General features: G+C 38.5%; 1 protein-coding gene across 1 annotated transcript in view; it reads left to right on the forward strand.

The window, feature by feature from the left end:
* Nucleotides 1–18,377, forward strand: part of CPNE8 (copine 8) — a gene marked incomplete at its 3' end in the record, with an annotated part of 339,332 nt that overhangs the window by 64,141 nt on the left and 256,814 nt on the right. Inside the window, exon 4 of the mRNA XM_082635327.1 lies at nucleotides 13,678–13,684. Within this exon, the coding sequence (XP_082491453.1) occupies nucleotides 13,678–13,684 (7 nt within the window). The remainder of the gene's footprint in view (nucleotides 1–13,677; nucleotides 13,685–18,377) is intronic.

Consider the following 18,377-nt stretch of genomic DNA (forward strand, 5'->3'; position numbering starts at 1 on the left):
CTGCAATTAATTTCTTTGAGTTAAATTTTAGTTATCCATAGGTCATCTATTTTGTGAATTACTTTTAAACATTTAAAATTACAGAGTTGGTTCCTGATTCCGTATGTTAGTTATATAATGAAATGAAACAAGCTGAAGTTGTTTATAACCCACAGTGAGTGTACTTTGGAGGCAAATCTACTGCCAAATGCTGATGTCTATAGTTTGACATTGTCTCTGTTCTGCACTGTTCCATTGATATTGAGCTGTTTTAATATTTATTCATGTCCATGCTGAATAATATATGTATAATATGTAAACACACACATATTCAGAAAGGATAAGAACATTTTTCATAGCTCAGCTTAAATGTTAATTTACCTGTTGACCTTTTCTAACCCTCACAACTAGAATTTCCTCCTTTCATCTTTTTGAAATCCCATAACTTAAATATCTTTCTTATGGTCCTTGTCACCTTCTACTTTATATCATTCAACAAACATTAAAGACTTTTTTGTGAACCTATTTTCTTCTATGTCTTAACTTCACTTCTTAATTCAGTGCCCCTTAAAGGTCAATCTCCTCCCTACAGCATTTAGGATAAGGCTTTTGTGCTTAGAAGATGCTCAGTTAATATTTGTTAAAAGGAGGAATTTGAGGATACCCTCAAATATGGACACACACTTAATGATTGTGGTTTCAGAATTTGTGACTTGCAAGCCTCCTTGTAGATAATTTGGTACAAAGGTCACATTTTTCATAGGAGAACATTCACGTGGCATGTGAAGTACTTATGAGAGCTCAGTGCTTATTCTGCTGCTTTTTATTGTAACTTTTACCACACATTTAGGAATTTGAATGATAGCATTCATTGAAAAACATGGTTTTTACCTCTTAAAGCTTAGGGTATACTCATTTCATTCTATCTTTTTTGTTCTGTGGAAATAATAGAGTGAAGCATCTATAAAGTTATTGATATAGGAAAGAGGAAACTCTCCATGGCCTTTAGGCAGTCACTGTTGCTAAACCATTGAGGGTCCTACTTGGTTATTGACACTATCTGCACTATTGGGTTCATGCTGCAGAGCAGCTGCGTGTTTTTCTTTGGTTTGGTTTTATTTTCTATTTTATAAAAGAGACTTTAATTACAATATACTGCTGAGAATTCAGTCTGTAGAGATTATATTCCTCTAGTAGACATTTGAAGGATTCTTACTATATGTATCCACTGTGATTGAGGGGATCGTAACAGAAGAGAATTGAGGAGAAGTTATGTGGCATGTGGTTGAAAGAACTTTGTAAAACCAATATTTTCTATGGAAGGTATAGTCATTCTTAAGGCATTACTGTTTTAGCAAAAATTTGTTGTGTGTCCCTCAGGAAAATACCATATTACACTCATTTGGATTCCTAACATCAGCCATACCAGTTTTGAAAACAACTGTACATTGGCTTTGAAATTTTACTGTTTAGAAAAGGACATAAAATAGTTTTACAGATATTTATGGTCATAGAGAATTAGACGTTTAGGCTTAATGTAATTGCATATGTTTATAAGGCTAAATTGAAGTCTTGGCTCTATCGATATTTTATGTCCAACTGAACAAGAATTATACTTTCTTTTTTTTAAATTTCACTATCATGTGATGTGTTTTTTTTAAATGAATTTATTTATATTTTATTTACTTATTTTTGGCTGTGTTGGTCTTCATTGCTGTCCGCAGGCTTTCTATTGTTGCTGCAAGTGGGGGCTATGCTTTGTTGCAGTACATGAGCTTCTCATGGTGGTGGCTTCTCTTTTTTTTTTTTTTTTTTTACCATCTTTGACTGTTTATTATTTTTTTTATTAGTTTTTGCTTTATAACAAAGTGAATTAGTCATACACACACATCTGTTCCCACATCCCTTCCCTCTTGCGTCTCCCTCCCTCCCACCCTCCCTATCCCACCCCTCCAGGCGGTCACAAAGCACAGAGCTGATCTCCCTATGCTATGCGGCTGCTTCCCACTATCTATCCACCTTACGTTTGGTACTGTATATATGTCCATGCCTCTCTTTCGCTTGTCACACTTTACCCTTCCCCCTCCCCATATCCTCAAGTCCATTCTCAAGTAGGTCTGTGCCTTTATTCCTGTTTTACCCCTAGGTTCTTCATGACATTTTTTCCCCTTAAATTCCATATATATGTGTTAGCATACGGTATTTGTTTTTCTCTTTCTGACTTACTTCACTCTGTATGACAGACTCTAGGTCTATCCACCTCATAACAAATAGCTCAGTTTCGTTTCTTTTTATGGCTGAGTAATATTCCATTGTATATATGTGCCACATCTTCTTTATCCATTCATCCGATGATGGACACTTAGGTTGTTTCCATCTCCGGGCTATTGTGAATAGAGCTGCAATGAACATTTTGGTACATGACTCTTTTTGAATCATGGTTTTCTCAGGGTATATGCCTAGTAGTGGGATTGCTGGGTCATATGGTAGTTCTATTTGTAGTTTTTTAAGGAACCTCCATACTGTTCTCCATAGTGGCTGTACCAATTCATATTCCCACCAGCAGTGCAAGAGTGTTCCCTTTTCTCCACACCCTCTCCAGCATTTATTGTTTCTAGATTTCTTGATGATGGCCATTCTGACTGGTGTGAAATGATATCTCATTGCAGTTTTGATTTGCATTTCTCTAATGATTAATGATGTTGAGCATCCTTTCATGTGTTTGTTGGCAGTCTGTATATCTTCATTGGAGAAATGCCTATTTAAGTCTTCTGCCCATTTTTGGATTGGGTTGTTTGTTTTTTTTGCTATTGAGCTGCATGAGCTGCTTATAAATTTTGGAGATTAATCCTTTGTCAGTTGCTTCATTTGCAAATATTTTCTCCCATTCTGAGGGTTGTCTTTTGGTCTTGTTTATGGTTTCCTTTGCTGTGCCAAAGCTTTTCAGTTTCATTAGGTCCCATTTGTTTATCTTTGTTTTGTTTTTCCATTCCTCTAGGAGGTGGGTCCAAAAGGATCTTGCTGTGATTTATGTCATAGAGTGTTCTGCCTATGTTTTCCTCTAAGAGTTTGATAGTTTCTGGCCTTACATTTACGTCTTTAATCCACTTTGAGCTTCTTTTTGTGTATGGTGTTAGGGAATGATCTAATCTCATACTTTTACATGTCCCTGTCCAGTTTTCCCAGCACCACTTATTGAAGAGGCTGTCCTTTCTCCACTGTACATTCCTGCCTCCTTTATCAAAGATAAGTTGACCATATGTGCGTGGGTTTATCTCTGGGCTTTCTATCCTGTTCCATTGATTATCTTTCTGTTTTTGTGCCAGTACCACACTGTCTTGATTACTGTAGCTTTGTAGTATAGTCTGAAGTCAGGGAGCCTGATTCCTCCAGCTCCGTTTTTCGTTCTCAAGATTGCTTTGGCTATTCGGGGTCTTTTGTTTTTCCAAACAAATTTTGAAATTTTTTATTCTAGTTCTGTGAAAAATGCCAGTGGTAGTTTGATAGGGATTGCATTGAATCTGTAGATTGCTTTGGGTAGTAGAGTCATTTTCACAATATTGATTCTTCCAATCCAGGAACATGGTATATCTCTCCATCTATTTGTATCATCTTTAATTTCTTTCATCAGTGTCTTATAATTTTCTGCATACAGGTCTTTTGTCTCCTTAGGTAGGTTTATTCCTAGATATTTTATTCTTTTTGTTGCAATGGTAAATGGGAGTGTTTTCTTGATTTCACTTTCAGATTTTTCATCATTAGTGTACAGGAATGCCAGAGATTTCTGTGGATTAATTTTGTATCCTGCAACTTTACCAAGTTCATTGATTAGCTCTAGTAGTTTTCTGGTAGCATCTTTAGGATTCTCTATGTATACTATCATGTCATCTGCAAACAGTGACAGCTTTACTTCTTCTTTTCCAATTTGGATTCCTTTTATTTCCTTTTCTTCTCTGATTGCTGTGGCTAAAACTTCCAAAACTAAGTTGAATAAGAGTGGTGAGAGTGGGCAGCCTTGTTTGTTCCTGATCTTAGTGAAAATGGTTTCACTTTTTCACCATTGAGGACGATGTTGGCTGTGGGTTTGTCATATATGGCCTTTATTATGTTGAGGAATGTTCCCTCTATTCCTACTTTCTGCAGGGTTTTTATCATAAATGGGTGTTGAATTTTGTCGAAAGCTTTCTCTGCATCTATTGAGATGATCATATGGTTTTTCTTCTTCAGTTTGTTAATATGGTGTATCACATTGATTGATTTGCATATATTGAAGAATCCTTGCATTCCTGGAATAAACCCCACTTGACCATGGTGTATGATCCTTTTAATGTGATGTTGCATTCTGTTTGCTAGTATTTTGTTGAGGATTTTTGCATCTCTGTTCATCAGTGATATTGGCCTGTAGTTTTCTTTCTTTGTGACATCCTTGCCTGGTTTTGGTATCAAGGTGATGGTGCCCTCGTAGAATGAGTTTGAGAGTGCTCCTCCCTCTGCTAAATTTTGGAAGAGTTTTAGAAGGACAGGTGTTAGCTCTTCTCTAAATGTTTGATAGAATTTGCCTGTGAAGCCATCTGGTCGTGGGCTTTTGTTTGTTGGAAGATTTTTAATCACAGTTTCAATTTCAGTGCTTGTAATTGGTCTATTCATATTTTCTATTTCTTCCTGATTCAGTCTTGGCAGGTTGTGCATTTCTACGAATTTGTCCATTTCTTCCATGTTGTCCATTTTATTGGCATAGAGTTTCTTGTAGTAATCTCTCATGATCTTTTGTATTTCTGCAGTGTCAGTTGTTACTTCACCTTTTTCATTTCTAATTCTATTGATTTGAGTCTTCTCCCTTGTTTTCTTGATGAGTCTGGCTAATGCTTTATCAATTTTGTTTATCTTCTCAAAGAACCAGCTTTTAGTTTTATTGATCTTTGCTATCATTTCCTTCATTTCTTTTTCATTTATTTCTGATCTGATCTTTATGATTTCTTTCCTTCTGCTAACTTTTGGGGTTTTTTGTTCTTCTTTCTCTAATTGCTTTAGGTGCAGGGTCAGGTTGTTTACTTGAGATGTTTCCGATTTCTTAAGGTGGGATTGTATTGCTATAAACTTCGCCCCTAGAACTGCTCTTGCTGTGTCCCATAGGTTTTGGGTCGTCGTGTCTCCATTGTCATTTGTTTCTAGGTATTTTTTAAGTTCCTCTTTGATTTCTTCAGTGATCACTTCGTTATTGAGTAGTGTATTGTTTACCCTCCATGTGTTTGTATTTTTTACAGATCTTTTCCTGTAATTGATGTCTAGTCTCATAGCGTTGTGCTCGGAAAAGATACTTGATACAATTTCAATTTTCTTAAATTTACCAAGGCTTGATTTGTGACCCAAGATATGATCTATCCTGGAGAATGTTCCATGAGCACTTGAGAAAAATGTGTATTCTGTTGTTATTGGATGGAATGTCCTCTAAATATGAATTAAGTCCATCTTGTTTAATGTATCATTTAAAGCTTGTGTTTCCTTATTTATTTTCATGTTGCATGATCTGTCCATTGGTGAAAGTGGGGTGTTAAAGTCCCCTACTATGAGTGTGTTACTGTTGATTTCCCCTTTTATGGCTGTTAGTATTTGCCTTGTGTATTCAGGTGCTCCTATGTTGGGTGCATAAATATTTACAATTCTTATATCTTTTTCTTGGGTCGATCCCTTGATCATTATGTAGTGTCCTTCTTTGTCTCTTCTAGTAGTCTTTATTTTAAAGTCCATTTTGTCTGATATAAGAATTGCTACTCCAGCTTTCTTTTGATTTCCATTTGCATGGAATATCTTTTTCCATACCTTTACTTTCAATCTGTATGTGTCTCTAAGTCTGAAGTGGGTCTCTTGTAGACAGCATATATATGGGCCTTTTTTTTTGTATCCATTCAGCCAATCTGTGTCTTTTGGTGGGAGCATTTATTCCATTTACATTTAAGGTAATTTTCGATATGTATGTTCCTATTCCCAATTCCTTAATTGTTTGGGGTTTGTTATTGTAGGTATTTTCCTCCTGTTGTGTTTCTTGCCTAGAGAAGTTCCTTTAGCATTTGTTGTAAAGCTGGTTTGGTGGTGCTGAACTTTCTCAGCTTTTGCTTGTCTGTAAAGGTTTCAATTTCTCCATCAAATCTGAATGAGATCCTTGCTGGGTTGAGTAATCTTGGTTGCAGGGTTTTCTCCTTCCTCATTTTAATTATGTCCTGCCATCCCTTCTGGCTTGTAGAGTTTCTGCTGAGAGATCAGCTGTTAACCTGATGGGGATTTCCTTGTGTGTTATTTGTTGTTTTTCCCTTGTTGCTTTTAATATGATTTCTTTGTGTTTAATTTTTGACAGTTTGATTAATATGTGTCTTGGTGTATTTCTCCTTGGGTTTATTCTGTATAGGACTCTCTGTGCCTCCTGGACTTGATTAACTATTTCCTTTCCCATATTAGGGAAGTTTTCAACTATAATCTCTTCAAATATTTTCTCAGTCCCTTTCTTTTTCTCTTCTTCTTCTGGAACCCCTATAATTCGAATGTTGGTGCATTTAATGTTGTCCCAGAGGTCTCTGAGACTCTCCTTTGTTCTTTTCATTCTTTTTTCTTTATTTTGCTCTGCGCCAGTTATTTCCACTATTTTATCTTCCACCTCACTTATCCATTCTTCTGCCTCAGTTATTCTGCTATTGATCCCATCTAGAGTATTTTTCATTTCATTTATTGTGTTTTTAATCGATGCTTGATTCATCTTTAGTTCTTCTAGGTCCTTGTTAACTGTTTCTTGCATTTTGTCTATTCTATTTCCAAGATTTTGGATCTTGGAAATAGAATCTTGGATCATCTTTACTATCATTATTCTGAATTCTTTTTCAGGTAGACCTCCTATTACCTCTTCATTTGTTAGGTCTGGTAGGTTTTTATCTTGCTCCTTCACCTGCTGTGTGTTTTTCTGTCTTCTCATTTTGCTTATGTTACTGTGTTTGGGGTCTCCTTTTTGCAGGCTACAGATTTGTAGTTCCCATTGTTTTTGGTGTCTGTCCCCAATGGCTAAGGTTGTTTCAGTAGGTTGTGTAGGCTTCCTGGTGGGGGGGGACTAGTGTCTGTGTTCTGGTGGTTGAGGCTCGATCTTGTCTTTCTGGTGGACAGGTCCAGGTCTGGTGGTGTGTTTTGGGGTGCCTGTGGCCTTATTATGTTTTTAGGCAGCCTCCTGCTAATGGGTGGGGTTGTGTTCCTGTGTTGCTAGTTGCTTGCCATAGGGTGACCTGCACTGTAGCTTGCTGGTCGTTGACTGAAGCTGGGTGCTGGTGTTGAGATGGAGATCTCTGGGAGATTTTCACCACTTGATATTATGTGGAGCTGGGAGGTCTCTTGTGGATCTCTGTCCTGAAGTTGGCTCTCCCACTTCAGAGGCACAGCACTGACTCCTGGCTGCAGCACCAAGAGCCTTTCATCTACCCAGCTCAGAATAAAAGGGAGAGAAAGTAGAAAGAAAGAATTAGTAGAAGAAAGAAAGAGAGAGAGAAAGAAAGGAACAAGGAAAGAAAGGAAGGAGGGAGGGAGGGAGGGAGGAAGGACAGAAAGAAAGAAAGAAAGGAGGGAGGGAGGGAGGAAGGAAAGAAAAAGGTAGAGTGAAAGGAAGGGAGGGAGGGAGGGAGGAAGGAAAGAAAGAAAGAAAGTGGCAGAGGGGGTAGGGAGGAAGGGAAGGTAGGAAAAAAAGAAAGACAAGATAAAGTAAAATAGAATAAAGTATAAAACATAGTAGCATTATTAAAAATAAAAACGTAATTATTGAAAAAAAAAACAGACGGATAGAACCCTGGGACCTATGGTGGAAGCAAAGCTATACAGAGAAAATCTCACACAGAAGCATAAACATACACGTTCACAAAAAGAGAACAGGGGGAAAAAATCGAAAATCTTGCTCTCAAATTCCACCTCCTCAGTTTGGGATAATTCGTTGTAAAAAGAGGAAAAGGGGAAAAAGTCTGAAATCTTGCTCTCAAAGTCCACCTCCTTAATTTGGGATAATTCGTTGTAAAAAGAGGAAAAGGGGAAAAAATCTTAAATCTTGTCCTCAAAGTCCATCTCCTCAATTTGGGATGATTCGCTGTCCATTCATGCACTCCACAGATGCAGGGCACATCAAGCGGACCGTGGATCTTTAATCTGCTGCCTACGAGGCTGCACAGAGAGATTTCCCTGTCTCTTCTCTGCTCTCACAGCTCCCGGGTCTCAGCCTTGGACCTGGCCCCGCCTCTGCGCGTAGGTCGCCGGAGGGCATCCGTTCTTTGATCAGACAGGACGGGTTTAAAGGAGCCCCCGAGGGCTTCCCTGGTGGCACAGTGGTTGAGAGTCCGCCTGCTGATGCAGGGGACACAGGTTCGTGCCCCGTTCTGGGAAGATCCCACATGCCACGGAGTGGCTAGGACTGTGAGCCATGGCCACTGGGCCTGCGCGTCCGGAGCCTGTGCTCCTCAATGGGAGAGGCCACAGCAGTGAGAGGCCGGCATACCACCAAAAAAAAAAAAACAAAAACAAAAATAATAAAGGATCCACTGATTCGGGGCTCTGGCTCACTCAGGCCGAGGGGAGGGAGGGGCACGCAGTGCGGGGTGAGCCTGTGGCGGCAGAGGCCAGCGTGACGTTGCACCAGCCCGAGGCGCTCCTTGCGCCTTCCCGGGGAAGCCGTCCCTGGGTCCCGGGACCCCAGCAGTGGCGGGCTGCACAGGTTCCCCGGAAGTGGGGGTGGACAGTGACCTGCGCTCGCGCACAGGCCTTGTGGCGGCGGCAGCTGCAGCCCCAGTGTCCCACGCCTGTCACCGGGGTCCGCGCCTTTAGCCGCGACTCGCGCCCGTCTCTGGAGCTTCTTTAAGCAGCGCTCTTAATGCCCTCTCCTCGCACACCAGGAAACAAAAAGGAAGAAAAAGTCTCTTGCCTCATCGGCAGCTCCAGAGTTTTTCCCCGGACTCTCTCTGGGCTAGCCGTGGTGCACTAACCCCTTCAGGCTCTCTTCCTGCCGCCAGCCCCAGTCCTCTCCCTGCGCTCGGACTGAAACCCATTACCCGAGCCTCAGCTCCCTGCCCCGCCCGCCCCAGCATTCGGATCAGAGAAGCCTCTTGGGCTGGTGTGTGCCTGAGGGCACCGATCCTCTGTGCGGGAATCTCTCTGCTTTGCCCTCCACACCCCCGTTGCTGTGCTCTCCTCAGCTACTCAGAAGCTTTCCCCCTCCGCCGCCCGCAGTCTCCAACCGTGAAGGGGCTTCTAGTGTTTGGAAACCTTTCCTCCTTCACCACTGCCTCTCACTGGTGCAGGTCCCGTCCCTATCCTTTTGTCTCTGTTTTTTCTTTTTTCTTTTGCCCTCCCGAGGTATGTGGGGAGTTTCTTGCCTTTTGGGGGGTCTGAGATATTCTGTCAGCGTTCAGTAGGTGTTCTGTAGGAGTTGTTCCACGTGTAGATGAATTTCTGATGTATCTGTGGGGAGGAAGGTGATCTCCTCGTCTTACTCTTCCGCCATCTTCCTCCGTCCCCCCTCTCTGACTCGTGGTGGCTTCTCTTGTTGTCGACCACAGGATCTAGGCACACGGGCTTCAGTAGTTGTGATACGTGGGCTCAGTAGTTCGTGGGCTCTAGAGCGCAGGCTCAGTAGTTGTGGTGTACGGGCTTAGTTGCTCCGCGGCATGTGGGATCTTCCTGGACCAGGGATTGAACCCATGTCCCCTGCATTGGCAGGTGGATTCTTTACCACTGTGCCACTAGGGAAGTCCAAGAATTATACTTTAACAGAACTTTTCTGATTGTTAGCTGAAAAACAAATCCAGAATAATTTTCTTCTCGAACTATTTTTTCCTTTTTGGCTTTTATTTTTTTTTTTTCCAGCTTTACTGAGAGGTAGTTCATATAGAACATTGTGGAAGTTTAAGGTGTACAACGTAATGATTTGATATATCTGTATAGATATTCTTTCTTTGTGTGATGAGAACTTTTAAAATGTGCAATATACTATTGTTAATTATAGTCACTATGCTGTACATTACATCCACAGAACTTACTTATCTTTATATTATAACTGGAGGTTTTTACCTTTTGACTAACTTCACACATTTCTCCCACCCCCCACCCTTGGCAACCACCAATCTGTTCTGTTTCTATGACTGGTTTTCTTAGATTCCACACATAAGTGAGATCATACAGTATTTGTCTCTCTTTGTCATATTTCACTAGCCTAATGCCCTCAAGATTTATCCATGTTTTTGCAAATGGCATAATTTCCTACTTTTTAATGGCTGTGTTCCTGTTCTAATTTTAGTATACCTTTTTATTGAAATAAAACATACCCAGATGAGGGGGACACATCATACAGCACAATGAATTCGTTAGATGCAAATACATCCATGTGATTGCCCCACATCTACAAATAGAATATTGCTAGCATCCAGGAATTCTGTTTGTGCACTTTCTTCCTCACAAATTAAACTGTATCCTGACTTCTAGCACTATAAAATAATTTTGCCTTTTTTAAGCATCATATAAGTAAAATGATTATATTATATATGTATTTGTGTCTAGTTTGTTTCACTCAGAATTATGTGTGTGGAATCTATCCATGCATGTGGCAATAGTTTGTTCATATTTGTTGCTGTATGGTTTTCTATTTTATGAATATACCCCAATTTATTTATCCAATCTACTCTGGGTAGATTTTTGGATTGTTCGCAGTTGCTGAATATTATGATTAACTGGTTAGAACATTCCAGTACATGTCTTTTAGATCTTATATTTGTAAATTATTATTGTCTGCACATGTAGGAGAAAAATTTCTGAGCCACAGGGTATTCATATTTTCATATTCAGTAAATACTGATGAACTGTTTTCTAGAATTTTCCATGTGCCATTCTCATTGCAGTACATCTTTGCCAGTGCTTTGTATTGTTAATTAAAAAAACATATTTCCATTCTGGTTAGTATAAAGATATCTTGTTTGGAGTTTAACTTCATGATGATTAATATGGCTGAGCACCCTTTGATAGGCCTAATGGCCATTTGGCTATCCTCCTATGAAGTGCACGTTCAGGTGTTTTGCCTATTTTCTTACTGATTTTTAGGAGTTATTTATGCCTTCAGGATAGGAATTTTTGTTGCTTATATGTCTTGCAAATATCTTCTCTCCTGTTGTAGCATGGCTTTTAACTCTTTGAACCATATATTTTGTTGAACAGAAGTTTGTAATTTTAATTTAGGTTGTAATATCAAATTATTCCTTTCTGATCTGTGCTTTTGTTCTGTTTAAGGAATGTTTCTATTTGAAGGACACGATGATGTTATATTCTAGAAGTTTTATTGTTTTAACTTTCATATTTAGACCTACAATTCCTCTGAGATTAATTTTTGTGTATGATTTGAGGTAAAATTTACTTTGATTCCATATGGTATCGAATTGACCCAGGAGCATTTGTTGAAGAGATTTTCTTTCTTTATTGTAAATCATATGACCTTTGACATAAATGAAATGATTAAATATGTGAGGACTTAATGATTGATGATTAAATCCTTGTTGAGGATTCTATTGTGTTATACTATGCTATCTTAATAACTAGTTGTATGTACTTTGTAGTTGTTTTCTTTTACTTCAAGGTTTTCTAGGTCAGGGGTCAGCAATCTTTTTCTGTAAAGGACAAGATACAAAAAGGGGCCAGGGGTAAATATTTTAGACTAGGTGGTCTCTATGTTCTCTGGGGCTATTGTAGCATAAAAGCAGCCATAGACAATACATGAATGGTTAATTAGGGCTATATCCCAATGAACCTTAATTTACAAAACAAGTGGCAGGCCAGATTTGGCTTATGGACTGTTCTAGGATATTCATAGCTTTTTACATCACCACAAAATTTTAGAATTTGTCAGTTTATACACATACACATGCATACATGCATACATGCACGTGTACTTGTGCACGCACACACACACACACACACACACACACACACTGTGAGATTTGAGTTTGGTTTAAAGCTGTAGGTTAATTTCTGAGAATTGAAGTATGTAAAATCTACAAATATGGATACAATCCATGAATACGGATACTTCTCTATTTATTTAAATTTTCTTTAGTTTCTCTGAATAATATTTTACACTTTTTGTGTAAGGGACCATTAACATCTTTAACTGTATTTGTCCCTAGTGATTAGATATTTTTTGATGCCAATATAACTTGTCATGTCTCATTTTTATTTATTATTGTAGTATATAAAATGTCATTTTTTGGGGGGAGTAGTTGAATTGACTTTGCTTAACTTACTAATAATAGTTTGAATTTTTAAAAAATTTCTTCATACACTATGGTAATCTGCACATAATGTTTTATTTTTCCCTTTCTAATCATGATGTTTATTGTACTGACAACTACCTCTGCACAGTGTTGAATAAAAGTGGTGATAGGAAGAATCCTTGTCTTGTTCCTGATATTAAGGCTAAAGTTTTCATATATTTGCATCTATGAGATGTTTATATGATTTTTCTTTATTTTGTAAATGTGGTAAATTACTTGATTTTCAGTATTAAAACAAATATATTTCTGGAATGATCCAACTGATTCATGATATATTATCTTTTAAATATATTGCTTACAATGTTTTCCTAATATTTATTAGAATTTTGCATTATGTTATTTATGAGTGCTATTGATCTATACATTTCCTTCCTTGACATAAAGTTGTTCGTTTTTATTCTTAAGCTTAAATAGGACTCATTAAATGTGTTTGAAAATATTTCCTCTTTTACTGTTCTCTGAAAGAATATGTGAAAGATTAACGTTATGTCTGAGTTAAATATTTGGAAAAATTTCCTGCTAAAGAATTCTGAGCCTGACTATTTCTTTGTGGGAAGTTTGAATTTCAAATTCACGTTTTTTAAAATTAATTTATTTATTTTTGGCTATGTTGGGTCTTCGTTTCTGTGCAAGGGCTTTCCCAAGTTGCGGCAAGCAGGGGCCACTCATCATTGCAGTGCACAGGCCTGTCACTATTGTGACCTCTCTTGTTGCGGAGCACAGGCTCCAGACGCGCAGGCTCAGTAGTTGTGGCTCACAGGCCTAGTTGCTCTGTGGCATGTGGGATCTTTCCAGACCAGGGCTTGAACCCATGTCACCTGCATTAGCAGGCAGATTCTCAACCACTACACCACCAGGGAAGCCCCACTTTCTTTCTTAACTATCTGTCTACTCACGATTTCGGTTTCCTGTCCTGACAATTTTGCATGCTGTGTTTTTCCAGGAATTTGTTCATTTCACCCAAATTCTCAAATTTATTGGCATAAAGTTGCTCATAATATACTGTTAAGATATATATATTTCTCTAAGATCTACAGCAATATCCCACTTTTTACTTTCTGATGTTAATAATTTGTAATTTTCTCTCTATTTTTTCCCTTTATCCATCTCGGCAGAGGTTTATCTGCACATAGTGTTTCACTTTTTCCTCTCGAATCATGATATTTATTGCACTGACAAATTTATTAGTCCTTTCTAAGAAGCCACTTTTGCCTATGTTGGCTACCTCTATTTAGTTTTTTAAGAATTTCATTGATTAGTGCAATTATCTTTACTTTTTCCTACATTTTTGGTTTTAATTTGCTGTTCTGTTCTAAGTTCTTGAGATAGATAACTTAATATTTATTTTCAATCTTTTTTCTTTTCTACACAGGCATTTTAGGCTATAAATTTCTCTTTAAAGGAGCTGTAAGTATATCCAACAAGTATTGTTATGTTATACTTTTATTTACATTCAGATTCAAAATGTTTAAAAAAATTTTTTAAAATTGATCTCAAATTTACTGAAAAGTTGTGAATATAGTGTAAAGATTTTTTTTTCCTTTGAGTTATTTGAGAATAAGTTGCCAACATGATGCCCCATGGAGCTTGAATACTCTATTGCATAAAGCACATTCTCCTAGAAAGCCATAATATAACAATCAGAATCAGGAAACTAGCACTGACATATTTTTACCATTTAATCTTAAGACCCCTTTCAATTTCACTTATTGTCCCAATAATATCTTTTAGCAAATTGATCCCATTCACATTTACCTATTGCATGTAGCTGTCTTTTCCTTTACTGTTTTTTTTTTTTTTTTTGGCTCTTTGATTTTAGTTTCTCAGTCTTTTCTTAACTTGATGTCCTTGACAATTTTTGTGGATGGAATGCCAGCTACTTTGCAGAATTTCTATTATTTTGATATTGTGTGATTTTTTTTCTTCATGATGCATCTTTGGGTGGAATATCACAGAAGTGTTATGGTGCTCTTCTTATGCCTGGCATAAGATTTTGATTTGTCCCATTTCTGGTTAGGTTAATTTTGATCACTTGATCAAAGTGGTGTCTGCTAGCCTTCTCTACCAAACAGTTACTTTTTCCATTTTGTAGTTAATATTAATTTTGGGATGGGAAGCTGGGAGTTATGATGGGAAGGTACTTGATGAGTATTTGGGAAGATACTTTGAGAGTATATAAATATCTCCTTCCTCATTAAACGTTTTTTAATTAATTTATTTATTTTGTAAGTGTGGACTTATAGTTTCCTCTGCTTTTCAATGGATTTTCATATTATACTATAATTTATTTTGGTGCTCAAACTGTCCCAGATTTGTCCAATGGGAGCACCTTGAAGCTGGCTTCTGTGTCTGTTAAAAATTGCCCCTGTCATTCTTTTAGCATGTCCTTATTTCCTAGGACAAGATGTTCAGGGTGTTTATTCTTCTGTGGAAATGTTTCTTGTCTTAAATTCTACTTTGCTTAGAAAGTGAATAGTTAGACTAGTTTACATTTGTTTAATGTTTATATGGTTTATCTTATCTCATGGATTTTCTGTTGACTTTCCTGTGTATTTATATTTGAAGTGTATCTCTTATAAACAGCAGATAGTTGAGCTTAAAAATAAACTTACATTCATAATTTTTGTTTTTTATATGGAGTGTTTAGATCATTTACAGTTAACTTAATTATCAATATGTTTGGGTAAAACTATTTTACCATTTCTTTTTATTTTATTCACATATTTTAAATTTTTTATCTTTCCTTTCTTTCCTTCCTGGATTTGGATATTTATCTATCATCTATCTTTCTTTCTTCCTATCTGTCTATCTATCTATCTATCATCTATCTATATCACTATATATTTTCCCCAATATTAACTTGTTAGTTTTACTTTCTTTTACCATTATTTTAATAGTTACCCTAAAGATTTCAACACACAGTCTGGATATTTTAGAATCTGTTATAAACTAGTTTTGTAACAACTTCTCCGAAAATGCTTGGTCTTTAAAACATTTAACTCAAGAGGGACCTTCAAGATGGTGGAGGAGTAAGACATGGATATCACCTTCCTCCCCACAAATACATCAAAAATGCATCTACATGTGGAGCAACTCCTACAGAACACCTACTGAACACTGGTAGAAGACCTCAGACTTCCCAAAAGGCAAGAAAATCCCCATCTACCTGCATAGGGAAAAAGAAAAAAGAAAAAACAAAGACAAAAGAATAGGGACAAAACCTGCACCTCTGGAGGGAGCTGTGAAGGAGGAAAAGTTTCCACACACTAGGAAGCCCCTTCATTGGTGGAGACAGGGGGTGGGTTTGGGGGGGGAAGCTTTGGAGCCACAGAGGAGAGCACAGCAACAGGGGTGCAGAGGGCAAAGCGCAGAGATTCCTGCACAGAGGATCAGTGCTGACCAGCACTCACCAGCCTGAGAGGCTTGTCTGCTCACCTGCCAGGGTGGGTGGGGCCTGGGAACTGAGGCTCTGGCTTCTGAAGTCAGATCCCAGGAAGAGGACTGGGGTTGGCTGCATGAACATAGCCAGAAGGGGCTAGTGTGCCACAGCTAGCCAGGGGGGAGTCCAGGAAAAACTCTGGACCTGCCTAAGAGGCAAGAAACCATTGTTTCAGGGTACATGAGTATAGGAGATTCCTTCCCCATCTGCCCACAGAAGGCAGAGCACTCCCTACACGAGCTCCAGAGACAGGCAGGAGCCACGGCTATCAGCTCAGACTGCAAAGATGGACATGAAATTCTAATGTTGCTGCTGCAGCCACCAAGAATCCTGTGTGCAAGCACAGGTCACTATCCACATCAGCCAGGAAACCTGTGCAGCATGCCACTGCCAGGGTCCTGTGGTACAGGGACAACTTACCCAGGAGAACACATGGTGTGCCTCAGGCTGTTGCAACATCATGCCAGCCTCTGCCTCTGAAAGCTCGACAGGCATTCCAATTATAACTACTGTACCTCTCCCACCCCCAACCTGAATGAGCAAGAGCCACCTAATCAGCCGCTGCTTTAACCCCATCCTGTCTTAGGTGGGAACAGATGCCTGAGGGTGACCTACACGCAGAGGTGGGGCCAAAACCAAAGTTGAACCTCAGGAGCTGTGAGAAAGAAGACAAAAGGAAATTTCTCCATACAGCCTCAGGAGCAGCAGATTAAATTCCCACAATCAACTTGATAAACCATGCATCTGTGGAATACATGAATAGATAACGAATTATCCCAAAATTCAGGTGGTGGACTTTGGGAGCAACTGAAGACTTGGGGTTTGCTTTCTGCATCTGATTTGTTTCCGGTTTTTATGTTTACCTTAGTATAGTTTTTAGCACTTGTTATCATTGGTGGATTTGTTTATTGTTTTGTTGCTGTCTTCTTTTTTTAATTATATTTTTAATTTTAATAACATTTTTAAGATTAAAAAATTTTTTCTCCTTTCTTTTTTTTCTCAATTTCTTCTCAGCCATGTGGCTGACAGGGTCTTGGTGCTCTGGCCTGTTCTCAGTTCTGACCCTCTGAGGTGGGAGAGCTCAGTTCAGGACACTGGACCACCTGAGACCTCCTGGCCCCAAGTAATATCAATTGGCGAGAGCTCTCTCAGTGATCTCCATCTCAATGCTAAGACCCAGCTCCACCCAAAGGCCAGCAAACTATAGTGCTGGATGACCCATGGCAAGCAACTAGCAAGAAAGGAACACAAACACACCCATTAGCAGAGAGGCTGCCTAAAATCATACTAAGGTCACAGACACCCCAAAACATGCCACTGGACTCGGTCCTGCCCACCAGAAATACAAGATCCAGTCTCATCACCAGAACACAGGCATCAGTGCCCTCCATGAGGAAGCCTACACAACCCACTGAACCAACTTTACCCGCTGGGGGTAGACACTGAAAACAATGGGAACTACAAACCTGCAGCCTACGAAAAGGAGACCCCAAACACAGTAAGTTAAACAAAATGAGAAGACAGAAAAATATGCAGCAGATGAAGGAGCAAGGTAAAAATCCACCAGACCTACCAAATGAAGAGGAAATAGGCAGTCTACCTGAAAAAGAATTCAGAATAATGAAAGTAAAGATGATCCTAAATCTTGAAACTAGAATGGAGCAAATACAAGAAAGGTTTAAAAAGGACATAGAAGAACTTAAGAGCAAATAAACAATGCTGAACAACACAATAAATGAAATGAAAAATTCTCTAGAAAGAATCAACAGCAGAATAACTGAGGCAGAAGAATGGATAAGTAATATGGAAGATAAAATAGTGGAAATTACTGCAGAGCAGAATAAAGAAAAAATAACTAAAAGAATTGAGGATGGTCTCAGAGACTTCTGGGATGGCATTAAACACACCAACATTCGAATTATACGGGTCCCAGAAGAAGAAGAGAAAGAGAAATGTTCTGAGAAAATATCTGAAGAGATTTTAGTAGAAAACTTACCTAATATGGGAAAGGAAATTGTCAATCAAGTCCAGGAAGTGAAGCGAGTCCCATACAGAATAAATCTAAGGAGAAACATGCCAAGACACATATTAATCAAACTATCAAAAATGAAATACAAAGAAAAAATTTAAAAGCAGCAAGGGAAAAACAACAAATAATATACAAGGGAAGCCCCATAATGTTAGCAGCTGATCTTTCAGCAGAAATTCTGCAAGCCAGAAGAGAGTGGCAGGACTTATTTAAAATGATGAAAGGGTAAAACATACAACCAAGATTACCCAGCAAGGATCTGATTCAGATTTGATGGAGAAATTAAAACCTTTACAGACAAGCAAAAGTTAAGAGAATTCAGCACCACCAAACCAGCTTTACAACAAATGTTAAAGGAACTTCTCTAGGCAGGAAACACAAGAGAAGGAAAAGACCTACAAAAACACACCCAAAACAATTAAGAAAATGGTAATAGGAACATATGTCTCAATAATTACCTTAAATGTAAATGGATTAAAGGCTCAAACCAAAAGACATAGACTGGCTGAGTGGATACCAACACCAGACCCGTATATATGCTGTCTACAAGAGACCCACTTCAGATCTAGGGACACATACAGACTAAAAGGGGATGAAAACAGAT

Source organism: Mesoplodon mirus (genome assembly GCF_964341445.2).
Source record: "Mesoplodon mirus genome assembly, chromosome: 11".
NCBI classification, from domain to species: domain Eukaryota; kingdom Metazoa; phylum Chordata; class Mammalia; order Artiodactyla; family Ziphiidae; genus Mesoplodon; species Mesoplodon mirus.